A 19451-nucleotide genomic window follows, 5' to 3' on the forward strand; every position below is an offset into this window, starting at 1 on the left:
GGGTCTCTAACCCCTGATCTTCTTTTCTGTTAGAAAGTAGTTCGAGTAAAACCACTTCCCTTGGTACTGTTTTGGAACTTCTTCTATGGCTCCGATTTGCAAGAGGCGTAGCACTTCAAGCTGTCGTAAGTTCTCAGGGGAGGGGTCCCTGCAGAGGGGTGGGTAAGGGGGCAATGTTGGAGGGATGGAGAGTATAGGGATAGTGTATCCCTGGGTGATGATGTCTAAGACCTATCTGTCCGTGGTTATTAATGTCCACTGGTGGCAAAAGGGATGTAGGCGGTGGTGGACTATTTGGAAGTTGTGCACTGGAGAGTGTGGGAAGTTCGATGAGTCTTCAACCAAAATGATGAACCTGCTGTTTTGAGGCTGGTGGAAAGGCAGAATGGTGGTTGAGGAGTTTGCGCTTCCGATTTCTTGATTTCTTGGCATTATATTGGTAAGGCTTGTAGGATTGTCTGGCAAATGACTGATCCTTGTACCTCTGGTATGGGGTGTATCTTCTTTTTCAGAATGGAGAAGCGTACATGCCCAAAGTATGCACAGTAGTTCTTGTGTCTTTGCTAGAATGTAAGGTTTTGTTTGTACTTGCTGTAAACAATTTAACTTTGTCAAATGGTAAGTCTTTCACCTTTGTTTGGAGCTCGTTTGGAACACTTGCTGCCTGCAGTCATGGGGATCTTCGCATCATAACAGCTGTGGCCATGGCTCTGGCTTTTGTAACAGCCTAGTTAAGTGCCATCTGCATTTGCTGTTTTTGCTGCATTGTGGCCTTCCTGAACTATAGATTTCATGGTAGATATCTCGTCCTCAAGCAGATGAGATATGAGAAAGCTTAGAATAGTTAGCAAAGTCATGATTGGCTAACAGCACTGAATAGTTAGCTATACATAGTTGGAGCATAGAAGATGAATAAACCCTTCTACCAAATAGCTCCAAGCACTTATACTCCTTGTCAGCAAGGGTGTTTTTGTATACTGATGATTTCACTCTGTGGCTGGCAGCTTCTACCACTAAAGAGTTTCATTGTGGGTTCAAAAACAAAATGTCCATGCTTTTTGTGGGTACAAAATATTTTCTTTCAGCCCATTTGTTAGGGGGTGTGTCTGCGGCAGGTTTGTCTCCTGTGCTCACTCTGGGCAGGGAGTCTACAGGGGAAGGCTTTGACTGTGCCTGAGTCCCCAGGTAGGGAGGGAGAGTGTCCCTGACAGAAGGGACACTGCACAGTGTTGAAAGCGATTCCACCAGTGGCTGGGGAGCTTTGTCAAACAGGAGCATTTTTAATCTGAGCTCTCTGTCCTTCCTTACCCTGGCAGTTAAGCTCTTGCAGTGAGAGCATTTTAGAAGGATATGTGCCGCTCCAAAGCAACGAATACACTCTGAGTGCCTGTCCGAGGCAGACATTGGATCTTGGCACTTCAAATAACATTTAAACACAAGAATGAGAGACATCTTAGAGCCTTTCTGTGTACAAGAATCAATAATTAGCTAACTACAGCCTATTTGTTACCTACAGGTCTGAAGGGAGAGGAGAGAACTGCGCTCTGACTGCAGTCGATGGTGGCTATGAAGGAACTGAGGAGAGAGCAGGGCTGTGTGTGCTATCCCTAGTGGTATGAATGGCAAGTCCTGGGTTAGCGCATGCACAGCCCTGCTCAGTGCGGCTTGGAAAAGTCTGCGTACTGTGGTGCTGGGCGAGCCTAACACCTTCCGTGGAGCACTCATGGGGACAGCACTCAAAGAAGAAGTATCTAGCTCTTTTTTGAACCCTGTCAAAGTCCGGGTCTCCACGACATCCTCTGGCAAGGAGTTCCACAGGCTGGCTGTGTGCTGTGTGAAGAAAAACTTCCCTTAGTAAGTTCTAAACCTGCTGCCCATTACTTTCTTTTGGTGATCCCTTGTGCCTATGTTAAGAGAACAAGTAAATAAGTTTTCCTTATTCACTTTTTCCACACCGGTCATGATTTCATAGACCTCTGTCATATCCCTCCATAGCGTCCTCATTTCGAAACTGAAGAGTCCAAATCCTTTTAATCTCTCTTCATATGGCACCCATTCCAAAGCCCAGGGACAAGGGGCAGACCCTGGACCAAATGTATGTGGCAGGGTTAGGGGGAAGGAACCAGAGAAGAGGGGGAGGGGAGGGACCCAAGATGAATCAGGGAGGGGTAGGGAAAGGCCAGACTCCAGAGATGTACAAGGGAGGGGTGGGGGTCAGAAGCAGGGACGAGGGGGAAGTTTGACACTAGAGATGTATGGGGAGGGGTGGGGGCACCAGAGATGTATAGGGCAGGGGGCGAGAAGCAGGTCAGTGGCTTACTGCATCTCACAGGGAACACTAGAAACGTGCCAGGGAGTGACAAAATCAATCAGGAGCCCCCATAGAAATGCTCCTCTAGCACCTGTCATGGGCTCCGCAGGAGCAGCCCCAGCCCTAGCACTGGTTATAAAGCTGGCCAAGGCCTGTGGCCTTCCCATGGCAGCCCCAGGACTGGTGGGCAGCGCTGAGTGAGGCCAGAGGATGCAGGTAGAGGTCCCCCCCGGCCCCCCCGGCTCACCTGCAGTTCCAAGCTGCTGCTGCGCAGGAACATATGAGTCAAAGTCTTAGCAAACTGGTTGATGGCTCGTAGGAACTCCCTGCAAGGAGAGCGACATAGGCAGTGAGTGACCCTGCCTGGTAGCAGCCACACCTTGCCCTTGGCTGGGCCTGCTGGAGCAGGTACGTTTTGGGGGTGCAGAGCACTGATGCCACAGGCAAACAGGCAGGGAGACTGCAGGAGAGACATGGGCTGTCCAGCCCACACTGTGAGACGCCAAACATCACAGCTGTCTGGTGAGTCTCATGTGTGCTGGTGTTTTCTCCAGGTCCCAGTTCCTGGAGCCCTGGGAGTACAGCAGGGGCGCTAATCCATTACCTGCAGCTAGCCTCTGCAGCCGCTGAAAACAGCTGCAGAAGGCCAAGAGCAGGCAAAGCCTAGGCCAGCTTTGGCATCTGGCTGAATCCTCACAGCTCCCAAGATCAGGAGTTTTGGCGTTTAACTTGTGACCATTCATCGCTTGCTTGGCTGTGGGGGAAAGAGACTGGAGGGAGGCACTTCTGGAAGGATTCTCATGTGCAAAGATGCCACACTGCTGGGTCAGGCAAAGTCCTCAGGGAGGTAGCCCAAGGAGCTCTGAACAGTGGAGCTGCCAGAAACTGGAGCCAACAGCCTGCCCAGGGGGCAGACAGGATTGCCAGGAGTCAGGACAAGGCGTGTGAGAGTAGGCTCTGCACTTATGGAAGGGGTGGGGCTACAGGCTAGCCTCTCCCTACCAGCTCTTCAGTGCTGCCCAGAGCACAACACACAGGGCTCCAGCAGCAATTTAAAGAGCCCAGGACTCCAGCTGCAGCTCAGTTGTGGCAGGGACCAGGAGTCTTGGGCCCTTTAGAGTCACCAGGCCCCAAGGCAGTTGTTCCCTTTGCCCTCCTCACCACTGACAGGCCTAAGCCTACCTGTCAGAGGCCAGAGAGGAGCTGGAAAGCCCCACTAGATGCCAGGGGAGGCCCCCCATAAAGGTGAGTTAAGAGCGCTGCTCCCAGGCAAGGAGCCAGCTGTCTTTGCTGGACCCTCTGTGACCCTTGCTCCAAGCAGCCTATGCAGCCGCCTCCCACCAGTGTGCCCTATAATTTTTTTCTGTCGTGCATAGAATAAATGTTATGTGCACTGGGGATGTGCAGTGTGCACCCTCAGTAGAAACACTCACAGGCAGCTGTGGCACCCTGCTTATTAGCTGGGCAACACCTGACTCTCTCCTGGGCAGCCACCCAAGCACTCAGCTTACAGGGAACACTGCTCCCCACCTCACGTGTGCACACCTCTACTCATGCCAATGTCTGCAACACCCATGCAGACCTCCACCCAGCAGGCAATGGCACACACATAATGTGCTCCCCCACACACAGAGAACCCCTCCACATCTGCAAACACATATAGCTAGCACCCCCCATCCCCCCCGGCAGGCATGTGCCCTCATGTGCACACTCATCCCTCCAGCCGCCTCATCTCAATCTCCACATGCCGTCCACAGTCACCTTGCCCCATTACTGCTCCACAAGGTCATGAGGCAGACCCAAAGAGAACATAAGACCATAAGAACAGCCATACTGGGTCAGACCAAAGGTCCATCTAGCCCAGTATCCTGTCTACAGCCCCACTCTCCTTTTGGGGAGGCCCTGCAGCCTCCTGCCTCCTAGACAGCCTTTGGGTGCCAGCCCTTCTGATCCCTCTGGGCGCTCTGCCCGCCCAGGCCAACTGAGAGAGACTCCTGGGCAGAGGTATCCACGCTACAGCTCCTTGTGCCCCAGCCACCAGTGACTCAACAGTGTCTTCTAAACAGAGCTGGGGGTGGAGGTGGCGATGGCGATGTGGAATAAGCTTCTTTTAGATGAAGGGTGACATGCTGGTCCTTCGGTTCAGGAAGAGGACGATGAAGGCTAAGAAGACCACGCAGAACTTTAAAATCTTGAGATACCAGTCGAGACAGCACATGTCTAAACCGCATCCTAGACACCCCTCCTCCCCACCGCCAGCTCTGGCTTTCGGAATTAGGAAGTAACAGGAATAGAAACCCTTTCCTTTAACCTGAACTTGCACCTCTTCCATGGCTCCCATCCAAAAGAGGGAATGGGCTTCTTATTCCGAGTGACGCTCATAAGAAGGGTCCCTGAAAGAGGGATGGGTGTGTGTGTGGGAAGGTGGGGAGGACAAGACCTGGATGGTGTAAGCCAGTTCTACTCGATAGAGAACCCAGCCGTCTGACATAATGTGGGTCTAGGCATCCACCATCTGTGGGAGGGGGTAGAAGAAGAGGTCCCTAGATTTGATGCAGAGGGGATTCAAGCATCTCATTAAAACAAGTGGCCTGCTGCTCCTGGGTGGCTGGGCCTGGGTGAGCAGGATCTGATGAGGAGGATGGGACAGCAGAGTCTTTGCCTGGATCCATCACTCTTTCTCCAGGGCTTGTCTTGCCTGAGGGAACAAATGGCATGTTTGCTGTGGTTCCTCCTTGGCCCTGCCAGTGTGCAAAGTCCCAGAGATTTCAAGGTTCCTTCTGAGTCCTAATAGTGTGCAGCCTAGCATCCTTTGGCATACGCAGGATAAGGGCACCATCAAATTTGGAGCCCCAGCGGCCTATGTTGGCCTGGGCTGGTATAAGATACTTGCATTCTGCGCACTTTGCTGCTGGAGGGAGTGAAGCGGGAGTCTGCCAGGGCATATGGGCACCATGGAGGGGCACCGCAGAGGGGCCTGCTGGTGACCAAATGTCCAGGATACCATGTATTGCCTCCTCAACCACCTCCACACGGACTGCCAAGTTTGAGGTTGCCGACTTCAATTAAACCTGGTCATGGAATCATAGACTCCTAGGGCTGGAAGTGACCTCAGGAGGTCATCGAGTCCAGGCCCCTTCCTAAAGCAGGATCAACCCCCACTAAGTCATCCCAGCCAGGGCTTTGTCAGCCTGGGCCTTAAAAACCTCCAGGAATGGAGATTCCACCACTTCTCCAGGTAACACATTCCAGTGCTTCACCTCCCTCCTAGTGAAATAATTTTCCTAATATCCATCCTACACCTCCCCCTCTCTAACTTCAGACCATTGCTCCTCGTTCGGCCATCTGTCACCCCGATAACAGCCTCTCTCCATCCTCTTTAGAGCTCCCTTCAGGAAGCTGAAGGCTGCTATCAAATCACCCCTCAGTCTTCTGCAAATTAAACAAGCTCAATCCCTCAGCCGCTCCTCATAGGTCATGGGCTCCAGACCCCTAATAATTTTTGTTGCCTGCCGCTAAACCCAATCCAGTGCATCCACATCCTTTCTATGCGTGGGGGTGCAGAACTGGACACAATACTCCAGATGTAGCCTCACCAGTGCTGAACAGAGGGGAACAACAACTTCTCTAGATCTGTTGGAAATGCTTCTCCTTAATGCACCCCAATATGCCGTTAGCCTTCTTGGTTACAAGGGCACGCTGTTGACTCACATCCAACCCTCTCATCCACTCTAATCCCCAGGTCCTTTTCTGCTGCACTGCTACTTAGCCAGCCTGTCCCCTGTCTGTACCAATGTTTGGGATTCTTCCATCACAAGCGCAAGACTCTGCATTTGTCCTTGTTGAACCTCATCAGATTTCTTTTGGCCCTATCCTCCAATATGTCTAGGTCACTCTGGACCCTATCCCTACCCTCAAACATATGTACCTTCCCCCAGTCTTGGTCAGTCTTGATGTTACTAATGTCTCATCCAGACAGCAGGATGAAGAGGTTAAAATGGGCTAGGAAGCTCCCATTGTTTCCTCAACATCCGCAGGAGGTTGCTGGATCATTCCCCCCCATGCTCAGTGCCATATTGGTACACGAACCTGGATCTGTAGTCTCTCTGCACAAAGTCAGCAGCGCTCTGACCTCTGAGAAAACGGAGTACAAGCATCTGGAGGGCATGCGCTGGAGTGGGGGGAAGTCCCAAGGGCTCCAAAAGGGACACAGCATGGCTGGACCTGGTGACTAAACACTGGCGGCACCGGGGCAGGATATGCACAGCCCAGAGAGTGTCAAGGAGGGGACTACAAGCTGTGGTATGGACACCAGGCTGATGCAGTGTTGCTCAGTGATGGAGAGCATCACTGAGGTGATCTCAAGGCTGATAATGGGCTGGACAATGGCCGTGGTACAAGGCAAGGTTCTGGTGCTGGCTCCCTGCTGCTTGGTGGCCCCAGCAGTGCCAAGGTGTGACCTGCCAGAGACCCTCGTAGCATGGGAAGGTCTGTGGCCCTTCCTGATGCCTCAGGAACTGATGGCACTCTGAACTGGACAGAGCATTTGCTCTGAGGCTGCTCCCTTGTAGGTGTCCGAGGAGATTGCTGCAGCACTGGAGTTGCAGGTTCCTGATGATGTGGTGCTGGGAAGGGAGAATGGACAGTGTGGCTCTTGCTCTCGCCCTTTCCTCTTCTGCCTTCGCTACCAGGATCCGCTCTTGTTTTGGTGGCTGTGGGACTTCTTCTTAGGCACTGGGGAAGATGACTACTGCCAGGAGTCACAGGTCGAGGGAGGAGCACTCCACACCACAGGTGAGTTGGTCGGGGCCATGTCCAAATGCTATTCTGAGACAGGTCCTAAGGCTGTCTCCATGAGACCACCTTGAATCAGACCTCTCAATCCTGCCTGGTCCAGGGTTTGAAGTGCCTCTAAATCTGGCAGCAGTCTTTGCATCTGCTTCCCCAAGGTACTTGAGACAGCTGGCATGTGGGTCACTCAAAGGCACAGCCTTCATGCAGGAAGTGCCAGACTTGAAACCCAGCAACCACGGTGTGCCCTGGCACCAGGCCACGGATAACCCTGCAAACAAAGCACAGCGGCACCCAAAACAATCTAAGTACTAAAGCTATTTATAAGCAGGGTCCAAATGAACAGAACGAATTCTCTCCTGACAGCTTGCTGGGAAGGGGAGAGAATTCATTTAGAAGCAAACTGTATTTGCATGGACACACCTAGGCAGGCGGATAAAAGTAATCACCTTTGGATGGCACTGGTTACAAAGATCCCTTTTAGTGCTGAGCTCAGACGTAGTGAAAGGTGGTTACAATGCTGCTGGCATTATTGTACACATAGTCCCTAAGAATCACTGAGCTGTCTTAACCCGTTCCTCCCCACTCTTTCGTGAGGGGGGAAGGTGCTCAATGAGAGTTGAAATCACTGGAGATGGGGCAGGGATTCTGCCCAGCCTGCAAGGAGCTGGCAGTCACTCAGAGACTGATGTGCAGAGGTCACAGCAGAGAGACATGTGGCTGCAGAAGGCAACTGGCAGTGGGCTGGTGAATGAGTGAGTGGCAGACAAGGTGGCACAGCTGGTGGTGTGGCCAACTGACAGGAGCAGCAGCTGGTGGAATGGCCAGTGGAGAGGAGCAGTGGCTGACGGGGTGCTAGCTGTGTGGTGAGCTCACACAGGTGCACCTCTGAAGCATGGGGTCCTCGCTGACCAAGGATAACCACTGTTCCTGGAGCGCAGTGGGGCGAGGGAAAGAGGGGCACAGCACAGGAACTTCCAGGTTCAGAACTCAAGAACATGAGGCACAAGACCTTGCTCCATGCATTACGGGTGCGTGTCCTGGTCACAGCTTTGTGCATCTGAATCCTGCTTGTGGCACTTTCCCTGATTAATGCTGGGTGACTTCCCACTGCCCAGTAAACGTTTCTTTTCTATGTCCAGACTCTGTGCTTATGAGTGGGGAAGTGTTGCCCCTCAGGCACCCAGGGATGATGTGGAATTTTCCCAGGTTACTGGGCTGGGGCTCAAGCTGGTTCTGTTTTGTATTGTTGAAAAGAAATTCCTAGACAGGAACCTGGTGCTGGTTGTTTCCGGGTCCCCTTTGCAGAAGGATCACATACTAAAGCAAATCTAACCACAAAACATGCAGTGATTGATACTGGTGACTGGACAAAGCCACTATGAGAAGGGATGCCTGAGCAATTGCAGGGCACCAGCAACCGTCCCAGATGGTACGAAAGAACTGAAATAGAGCCAGGTTGGCAGGGCCTGTTGTCCCAGCACTATGAGTGCAGGGCACTGGTGGCACTGGAGCTGACTCATAGGTACACTAAGGGGACACACGCACACCCTGTGATGGGGCGTACCAACCCTGCACTGGGATTGCAAGAGTTAACCCAGTTTGCTTAGATGAGCGGCTCCGTCTGGGGTACTGCCGGCTCCTGAGGAGAAGCTGCCTGCGTACCAGGCTGCTGATGTCAGCCAGGGGAAAGTGATGCAGACGCACTGGCGTGGGATGCTGCTGTGAGGGAGAGACAGAGTCCAGACCCAGCAGGACATAGAAAATTGGGTAGGAAGTGACCGAGGGAATTTTGTGGGGAATGGCAGCCTTACCAGAACAGCTCAGCGTGTCTCCATAGAAGCTCTGCCAAGCTGGTGGCAGGCAACCCTGCTACTAACAGGGCCCTGGGCTGAAACCTGGTGGAGAGTTTGGGACTGGGACCTCCTACCCCCACCACCACTGCCTCCCAAGATGGTCAACATGCACCCAGTTATGGGATCTGGCCACTAGACCACACTGCCCTATGGGAGAAGGGTGCCATTATGGACTCACTGCTTCCAACTCCCAGTTCCAATTCAAACCCCCCAGGCTCCACCTCCCCCTCTGTCTGGAGCACCTCAGCAGGAGCCTTGTACCCCCTGTGAGACACACACGTACACACACACACACATGTCCAAGGACATCACAGTTAGTGACTGTGACTGCTAGGCCACACTGCCCTGTGAGAGGAGGGTATTGTTAGTGAACCTGGTTGTGAGGTCATACGACTCTGAAAAACGGGCCCCTGGAAAACATACCTTCACTCCATTCCCCTCATGGTGCCCAGCCCCAGGATTACTGACCACAGCACAAAAAGGGGTGAAATTTAATAGTCTAACTTCAACCAACTCCCTCCAAATGTCCCAGGCCCCCCTCAGTTGAGACCTGTTCCTGTCACAGACCCTGGCAACCATGGGTCTCATAACCCACCCCCTTGTCAAACATATCTCTGGCCATGGTCCCCCTGGCAGCTGTCCCTGCTAAATGCCCCTTGTTCCTGGTCCCTCTAATGCCCCAACTTTAAATGCCTCTGTGGCCAAAGCCCCCCAACCTGCCCCCATGGCTGCAGCCACCCATCATAGCTGCAGGGCACAGAGCTTTCACCCCAGACCACACAATGCATGCCCTCTGTAAGAGTCATCACTGATCAGCCCCCAGCTGTTACCGGTGCAAGACGCATGTGAAACACAGCACTGCTTAGTGGCCAGACAAAACAAAACTGTGCCAATACCCCCAGCCAAATGCTGCTTGGTGCCCCAACCTCCCACCAACGCCCCGGCCATCAGTGCTTCCTTGACCAATCTCAGCCCCTAGCACCTCCCCACCCTGCTACCGTCTCATTACCCAAGGCCTTCACCCTTCCAGCCCTGCTGGCGTGGAGCTGCCAGGACGCTTTGGGCCCGGCAGGGAGGGTGTACACCTTTCACCCTAGCTATGGGTGCTTGTGGGACAGGAGTCCTACAACCCTTCAATCCCAAGCCAGGCGGGTCCAGTCTCCACACGTTCCCTCCCACCAGCCCAGCCTTACGGCCAGGGCCCTGCTCACCGGTTCTGCACCATATTCATCACCACCCAGTCGGGGGGATACACCGTCTTGCCGATCAGGTCTTTGAAGAGGATGAAGGTCTCCATGAGAAAGTCCTGCAATGCAAAGAGACCCTGTTAGGACGCAGTGTGCTCTGTTGGCAGCCTGCCAGCGTACTGCCCGTGGCCCGAGAGCCCTAGGAGTTACTGATGGGGTAGAACCGGGAGACGGTGAGCTGGCTGTGGAGGGCAGCAAGGCTGATGGGCTGCGGAAACAATGAGAGAAGATGGCGTGCCAGGTTCCTAAACCCCATACCTGCAAGGCTCTTAGAGGCCCCCAGAGAAAAGTGCCTCCTCCTTGGTCTTAAACAAGGCTGTGCCAGCCCGTCCTTAGTTGGCACTGTCACCATTCCCCCTGGTGGGAAGATGTAGCTGAGTCTGGCTGCAGGCATCCCCTTGGGCTCAGCCCTTAGACAGCACCAGCTTCTGCTTCACTCCATGGCCACAGTGTGAGCCCCAGCCACCCCACACACTGTCCAGGGGAAGGGACACAGACATGTCTCCTGGCTTCAGGACTATCATGCAGAGAGATCAGCTCAGCACCCACCCCACTCAGCCCTCACTGTAGTAAGTACAGGCCCAGTATGAGGCCTTAGGCCTGAACCAAAGTAATGGTCAAGACTTTGCTAACAGAAAGCAAAGTGCAGCTGTGAGCTAAAGGGATGCACGGCTCACAGGCGGTGGCAAGAAGAGGGTTGCTGGTGCATAAACATCTCTACCCAGCATAGTGAAGTAGGTACATGGCACCAGAACTCCCCACCCCGGAACATCGCACAGATAAGAAAGAACAGGCCGACCCATCCCAATGACAGGGGCAAAAGGGGAATATGATGGATAGAGCTGTTTTGTTCAAACCAACATGTACAAAGGGGGAGGCGGCACCTGACTACGTAGAAGGGGTGTACCTCAATACGTCGGGAGTGATGTGTAAGTTGTTTGTACCTGTGTATAAGAATGTAATCCTGGGATGGGGTCTGGGTCCGGCCGAGGGGGCAGTGGAAAGTCCTGCCACTGACTGAGCCAAGTCCATTGACCATGGGCGCATATTTGTAGTATGCCCTGACTTAGACTGAGGAGTCTACAGGGAACTACTATTGTGTCCAATACGGCAATAAACCTGGCCGACGTGCCTTCGCACCTTACTAGACTCTGTGGTCATTGGGGGTTCTCTTCGGGTCTGCTGTGTCAGCTATCTGCAGAGCTGGGGCAGCACACAGAGGCAACACACGCACGCAGCCGAGTGATACATTGGAGAGAGCAGAGCACCACGCTGGTGGCAACTCTGACGGCACTGGTGACCCCGACCACTGATCTGGTGAGTAAGCGAGCTGCCTGCTGTAGGAATCACGATCTAACATGGCAGAAAACCTCGAGCTAGGGAACCCCCTGATCCCTTCCCTTATGATCCCCATGGAGTTTGATAACTCCTGGACCCTCTGGATTGCCAGTAAAGGGGGCCCATATGAATTTAAAAAAGAGAGTGGGGAAACATGGACTGGAATATGTAGAGTGATGGTAGAAACCGAGGCTCTGAAAAATAGTAATAAAAGCAAAAAAGCAAGAACTTTGCAACTTATGTCTATGGCTGTAAGATGGTTTAGACAGCATGCTGGCCTGCTGGCCAAACAAGTAATGGAAAAAACAGGGGAAGTAGGAGAGGTAATCCGGGCAGTCGAGCACTGGAAAGCCCAAGCTCTTTTAGCAGGGCAGCAGGCGATCCAGACTCATGATATGCTCGAGCAAGTAAAGCAGGAAAATGAACAATTGGAGACAGCTGTAGAAAACCTGCAGAAGCAAAAAGTACCGTCCCCTGGTATTCAATGTAATTCAGGTGCTGTTACAGTGCCTGAGGAATGGGGACAGAAATGGAAACAGGTGGCTCTTGCCAAATTAAGAGATGGAACTTGGGACAGTTGGGATGGGCGTTGCACTGGGGACCTGTGGAATGGCCCACCCTTTCGTGACCCATGGGCAGGGGCTACCGCACCGCAACCGCCACCTTATGATGTAAGCCAGGTTCTGGATAAGCCCTCCCCAAAACCTAGATCAACTCCAGTAAAAACAGGAGAAATGGGTGAAAATGGGACAGAAATGGGACCCGATGCTACCCCGCGGTCACAGAGCCCTCCTGCATTAAAGTTATGGGATGAAGTGGAATCTGTAATGAAAAACTTAACTGAGCGTTTGAGGAAGCCCTGGGCCCACCGTAACGATGCAGCCAGGGAAAGAGATCAGGAACCTGCCTCCCCCCTGCATCCCCCACGCGTGAGCGGCTCTGCAGCCAGGCTCGGCGCGTTAAAGATCAATGGACTAACTGCGCTAGCTGGAGCTGTTGGACCTGCCCCCTCTGAACATTTCAGTGAGTTTCTGGCATGGCTCCCTAGAGGCTCTCGCAGTCACTCAGAGCAGTCGGGATTGACATGCTGCAGGAACCAGTCTTGGTGCAAACCCTGTTGGGACCCCTGAACTGTCACACCCTCGGTTTTGATGATGTTGTTGCACAAATGCTTAAACGTGTGGTTCAGAAGCACTTTAAGTTGTCCAGTGAGTTAGCTACTCTCAAAGGAATTGCAAGACTGCAGGGGGAGGCTCCAGCCCAACTGGCAGACGGAATTCAAACGTATCTCAGATTAACAGCAGGGTCTGCTAACGTGGAAGATTTGAAGCAAATTGTTTTGGAGGCGCTGCCTCCCGGTGTGTTAGACTGGGTGAATGCTTGGTGTGAGAATGGAGGTAAAGAGGTACCTTGGGACAAATGGATTGCAAAGGTGGAGACGGCAATTAAGCAGCAGGAAGGAACTCTTGTTAATGAGCTGCGTACTCAGTTAGGACAATGGAAGACAGAGGGTCCTGGATACTCTCCCCATGGTCATGGCCGGGGTTGGAGAGGTCGTGGACCAAATAGAATTAGAGGAGGTGATAGAGAGAGTTCGTGGGTACCTCCTGGAGTTCTAAAACAGGAAAACTTGAACCTGAAAGGAGAGATTGAGAGGCTGCAGGCACAGCTGCAGGCATGCATGATTGGCAAGGAGTCTCAACAGGAAAAAGATAAGACGGGGACGAAGGTAGCCAGGGTGACGGTCCTGACATCAGGACTGAACGACCCAATCGTTACTGATACAGTAGCATAGGACAGCGCTATCCTCGACTCAGAATGCATCTTTCAGCAACCCATGACAGTAGATGTATGGGGACACCCCCGTTTAAGCAGTCGAGTCGGGGAAGGGCTAGCAGATTTTTTTATTGGATACGGGGGCTGGAATTCCTATAGTAAAAGACAGTTTTGATTCATATCCAGTTGGAGAGTCTGTGCAAATACAGGGAATATCTGGAACTAACCAAACGTACAATGTTAAAATCCTTCCCCTCCAGTTTGGGATGCATACCATTCATGAGAAGTGCACTACTGCAGGGAGAGAGAACCTAATTGGGGCAGAAACCATTAAACGACTGGGATTAATTTTGGACTTTCCAAACATGTGTATTAGACAAACTCTCACTGTAATGCAAGGTACAACTGATACCAATCTAATCCCTATGGGACTGGCTACACAGACAGTAAAAGCAATAAAGCCTAAACAACCGCCTCCCGCACCAAAAGGCTGGGAGAGCTGGTGGACTGAAATTCAAACCGTCTGGGCAGCAGACTCCCTAGATACGGGTAAAATGCAGACCTCTGTTACATTGGAGGGGGATACACCCCCATTTATAAAGCAGTACCCAATACCTCAGGAAGCAAAGGACTCATTAAGGCAAGTAATAACAGAATTGGGAAAACGAAATTTAATCAGAAGGTGTTCAGCGCCTAACGCAGCACCAATTTGGCCAGTCAAAAAACCTGATGGTGCACGGAGATTAACTATTGACTGTCGGGGGTTAAACAAGACTGCCAAACGGGGGGCTCCTGTGGTGGCAGCTTACCCCGAACTGTTGGAGGTGGTCACCCCTGACATGAAATGGTTCTCAGTACTTGATGTGGCAAACGGCTTTTGGAGTCTACCTTTAGACCCAGAGTCTCAGTATCGAACAGCTTTTGTATTCCAAGGTATGCAATACTGCTGGAATGTTTTGCCAATGGGGTACTGTGACGCACCAACTATTTTCCATACAGTAGTGAGAAATATGTTGGAGAAAGAGGGGCTATTACAAACGGGAAGAATTGTTCAGTATGTAGATGACATTTTAATAGTCAGTAAAACAGAGCAGGAGCATGAAGCGTTACTGAAACAGCTGTTGACCAGCTGCCAAGATTACGGCTTAAAATTTAACCCCTCAAAGTCTCAGATTAAACAGAGAGAAGTGCAGTATCTTGGAATTCGACTCAGTTCTGGGGGAAGGTCTGCAGATAAGGAAAGAGTAAAGTGTATTGTTAACCTGCCCATGCCGGTAGACACCAAGTCTCTGCAGTCCTTTCTGGGACTCGCTAACTTTTGCAGAGAATTTATGGTAGGATACTCAGAAAAGGCAGGTCCCCTGTATGAGGTACTTAAAAGACTACAGTGGACCTGGACAGAAGAGGCAACTAAGGCATGGGAAAGTCTGAAACAGAGATTGATGGAGGCACCTACTTTAGCCGCCCCTAATGACGACTTCCGCTTTGTTCTGTATCCTAGTGTTAAGAATTTCTGTATTGTTAGTATGCTAACCCAGGATACGGGTGCTGGGGAAAGACCCATTGCGTATGACAGCAGAGCATTAACTAGTCCAGAGAGCAAACTGGGTGTGTGTGAGCAAACGGCCCTTGCTGAGTACTGGACGTTACAAAAATCCCAGGCAATTGGTGGAGCAAGCGAGGTGATTGTAAAAAGTCACCATGCACTGGGAAAGCTAGTCAGTCAGGAAAATCTGTCTAAAGGACATGTGAGAGTCGATAAAGCCATTCAGTGGGTCTTTGCTGTCATGTCAGAGAATGTTCAGTTAGTCACACTGAAAGACCCAGAAATATCTGTGTGGGGATTAACTGTGAATGGTAAAGAACATGTATGTGAGCCTTAAAGAGAATCTAAGGCGCATCCTGTGTTTAAAACAGCTGCTGTGGATGGTAGGGCCGGGCATCTAGTGGATTAATAATGTACCTACCGTTCCCTTGGGAACAAGATTCTTGTTCATAAATCCACCAAGTGATCCAGTCATACTGTCTTTGTTAAATGGGGATTATACCCAGGAAGAGCCAGTGAAAAAGGAATAGATGCGGCTGATATGACTATATCAGGTACAATGGCTATGAAGTATTGCTGCTTAAAAAAAACCAAAACCTTTTATATCTGTAAGGGAGAAGCGAGTGTTCTTTTGTATTTTTACAGGTTAAGATGCCAACATGGATATGGACCTTGGCAGACGTTTTGGTGACAGCCCAAGACTCGAAGGGACTGGTTGATGTCATTAAGATCAACCGAACCAGGATCTTCCGGGTCGAGACAGCAGATAACCCTGACAGATGGGAGACAGCAAGTCAGCAGCACCCTATCGGGACTGTATTAAAGTTGGTGTGTGAAACTCAAGGAAAGCGACAAATGGAAAACATCCTCAGGTTTTCGCCCTTCCCAATTATGATGGCGTGGGGATGGACAGTTAAAAACGGCAGCCAAACTCAACGCGTTCCCATCGCAAAGCTTGAAAATGCACGAAGATGAATTGAAAAGGAACTGACTTTAAGTACAGAGACACAGGGGGAGTATGCATGCTGCTGAAAGGTTGACGTTGTTGTTAACTGTAAAGCCATTGATATTATCGCCCGTCCTCATCCAGGTAGTACACCACAACCCCATGAACATAATACAAATAAGGAAAGGAAACAAGCAACTCCGGATATGGACTGTGCTCTAGTGGCACCAAAGCAGATTATGGAGGTATATCTTACAGGTATGGGGGGGGAGGATCTTACTCTAACATGCATTATACAACCACACTTGCTTCAAACCAATACAGTATATCTGGATTGGTTTCGAGCAACAAACCCAGTAATCAGTTACATTAAAGGACAGGTAAAAACATATGGGGATTGGCTAAATAGGGTGGAATTTACAAATGTGCAAAATAAGTGGAGTGCATCTATTCGCATTCGCAATATACAATTAAGGGATGCAGGAACATACACAGGGACTTGGTCTATAACCCCAAGTACCAGTAAATGTATTTACCATGTGCAGGTCTGTGAGGATGCCTGTCCTACAACAGCCCCAACACCATCCCTTTCCCCCCCTCCACACATTGATACTACCCCAAAGGAAGGATGCCCATTTATACAACCATGGCCCACATCAGGAATCGTCCTACACCCCACGACGGAATATATGGTGGAGAATGTAGGATGGCTGTATATGCCACTTAGACTGGATTTTACAGGTATGGACATGCCAAGGCAATGTCCCAGCCATTATAAGGATTGGTTTAATTCCGAGATGCAAATGCAGCTACAACTTTGGAAGGGCTCTCAAAATACCCCACAACAACATACAGACAGACGGGATATATTGGGAACAGCCCTGGGAGGGTCTAGCCTTGGCATGTCCCTATGGAACTCGGCAGATATTGAAAATCTCAGTTTAAAAATCAACACTGTGGTGAATGGAATAGGCAAAGCAGTTAAAACTGGGGGAGGAATTAGTAGTCTATTACTGGATCAGCATGCAATCACTATTGACAATATGCATTTAATTGCACAAGGGTTTAAACACCTAAATGCTACTATTCTGTCTCTTATCAATAGCATACAAAACAATGACATTTCACTGGCAGTTGCCTGCACAGCCTATGGCAATAGGGTAATAGAGATTGTACAGCAAAGTTTGTTACAGTTACAGCTTCACAATTGGCCACGTATCTTAGACCAGGCATCCATCATGAACCAAATACAACAACAGGGCATAAATCACATGAGGCCTATCTTTCTCAATTTGCTGAATTTCATAAAATCCCAAGATGGAATCATGAGGAGGACAAGAGTATAAACCTCATGATGGCAGTGCCTAGATGGGTACAAGAGCCAGTTAAGGTTTACTATGTGCATAGTGTAGGGACGTTGGTAAATAAGACATATGTGCAACATTACCCCACTGTGCGCTTGGTAACTGAAACGGGCTCAGAAGTTAATCAGGCGTGTTGCATGAAACATAATGGATGGTGGTTGTGCGAGTGCTGTGCCAAAATTGACATTAATGCCACTAAAAAGGGCTGGGCACGATTAGTACAAAAGGAATTAGTTGCAGAGGTGGTGCGAATTCAAGACACGGCTTGTGCCTTGGGTTTCATAATTTCTCCATAAATGGCAATATCTGCCCCACAAGTGAGGCAGGATTCTGAGTGTCTGTGACAAGCACCATTCAGATAGGAGCCCCTGCCTTTTGGCCAACAAGAAAGGGTAATGCTGTCAGTGAAATGATCATCCCATGTGAACGCTTACAAAACTTGTTAATTGACCTGTTTCCCCCTGTGAAGTTCTTACAGCTAGATATACATGACTTGGTTGCAAGAACTAAGGAATCCCTAATACCAATAGCCCAATTGATTCAACAGCAGATAAGTGAAATTGATGCGGTGCACCAAGAGGTGGAAACACCCTGGTGGGCGATTCCAGAGGATGTGCCTTTACATCCAGTGGTCCGCACTCTACGCATATTCCTAATGGGGATCCAGGCACTAACTGTTGTTGTGTTGATAGGAATGTGCTGCTACATGATCCGTCAGACCAAGAAAGCTAAGTTACAAGGTCAAGTAAACAAAGGAATGGAAATGGCAACCAACACTGCTGTGGTACACCCAAACAGTCATCACATGGAGTGAGAAGTTATAAGACCTACACTCCATACATATCCATAATCTACATTAGTGTACCACGAAGTTATAAGACCTATATCCTATATATTCCATATGCACATTTATTCCATAACACACATTTGTATCTTTGGGATAGTCTTTATATCCCCACGAAGCCCTCAAGAGGACAACAAATAGGTGCCTGACCCCCCCCCCACGAACTCAAGGTCCCAGGCCTAACATTCCCAGGCCCACCATAAGGGACGAAAAAATAATTGGATAATAAAATCTGCCTAATAGTCGTACGAGGGAATGTGCAGACTAAAAAGACAGACGGGGCATGAATGTATGGATGGTAACATAAGATAACCACACAACAGTGTTTAGCCCACTGGGTTATCTCTAGTCCGTACATTACGCTTTTCCGGGACGATGGGTAAACATCCTCCCCATGAAAAGACAAAAAGTGGGGGAATGTACTAAGTACAGGCCCAGTATGAGGCCTTAGGCCTGAACCAAAGTAATGGTCAAGACTTTGCTAACAGAAAGCAAAGAGCAGCTGTGAGCTAAAGGGATGCACGGCTCACAGGCGGTGGCAAGAAGAGGGTTGCTGGTGCATAAACATCTCTACCCAGCATAGTGAAGTAGGTACATGGCACCAGAACTCCCCACCCCGGAACATCGCACAGATAAGAAAGAACAGGCCGACCCATCCCAATGACAGGGGCAAAAGGGTAGTATGGCAGGTACATGGTACCAGAACTCCCCACCCTGGAACATCGCACAGATAAGAAAGAACAGGCCGACCCATCCCAATGACAGAGGCAAAAGGGGAATATGATGAATACAGTTGTTTTGTTCAAACCAACATATACAAAGGGGGAGGCGGCACCTAACTACGTAGAAGGGGTGTACCTCAATACGTCAGGAGTGATGCGTGAATTGTTTGTACCTGTGTATAAGAATGTACTCCTGGGGTGGGGTCTGGGTCTGGCCGAAGGGGCAGTGGAAAGTCCTGCCACTGACTGAGCCGAGTCCATTGACCGTGGCTGCATATTTGTAGTATGCCCTGACTTAGACTGAGGAGTCTACAGGGAACTACTATTGTGTACAATACGGCAATAAACCTGGCTGACGCGCCGTCGCACCTTACTAGACTCTGTGGTCATTGGGGGTTCTCTTCGGGTCTGCTGTGTCAGCTATCTGCAGAGCTGGGGCAGCACACAGAGGCAACACACGCACGCAGCCGAGTGATACATTGGAGAGAGCAGAGCACCATGCTGGTGGCAACTCTGACGACACTCACCAGCAAACAGCAGGGGATCAGGGCAGCTGCCCCTTTGCCTGGTGTAATAGAACAGGGTTTCTGGGCACAGCTAGAGAAATCAATTCAGAGTAACTTTGCTTAAAATCCAGGCCATTTACAGCCACAGGCTGGGATTTTCTTCTCACTAAGGCAAATCCAACCAGCCTTCACAGCACCTTTGTG

The 19451-nt window shown here is 50.5% G+C and overlaps 1 protein-coding gene across 1 annotated transcript in view; it reads right to left on the reverse strand.

Moving 5' to 3' along the window:
* Window positions 1–19451, reverse strand: part of LOC142012223 (dedicator of cytokinesis protein 2-like) — a 454965-nt gene that overhangs the window by 174628 nt on the left and 260886 nt on the right. Inside the window, exons 30-31 of the mRNA XM_074992076.1 lie at window positions 10170–10264; window positions 2559–2637 (exon numbers count right to left, since the gene is read on the reverse strand). Coding sequence (XP_074848177.1) covers window positions 2559–2637; window positions 10170–10264 — 174 coding nt within the window. The remainder of the gene's footprint in view (window positions 1–2558; window positions 2638–10169; window positions 10265–19451) is intronic.

The sequence above is a fragment of the Carettochelys insculpta genome, chromosome 4 (genome assembly GCF_033958435.1).
Source record: "Carettochelys insculpta isolate YL-2023 chromosome 4, ASM3395843v1, whole genome shotgun sequence".
Taxonomy (NCBI): Eukaryota; Metazoa; Chordata; order Testudines; family Carettochelyidae; genus Carettochelys; species Carettochelys insculpta.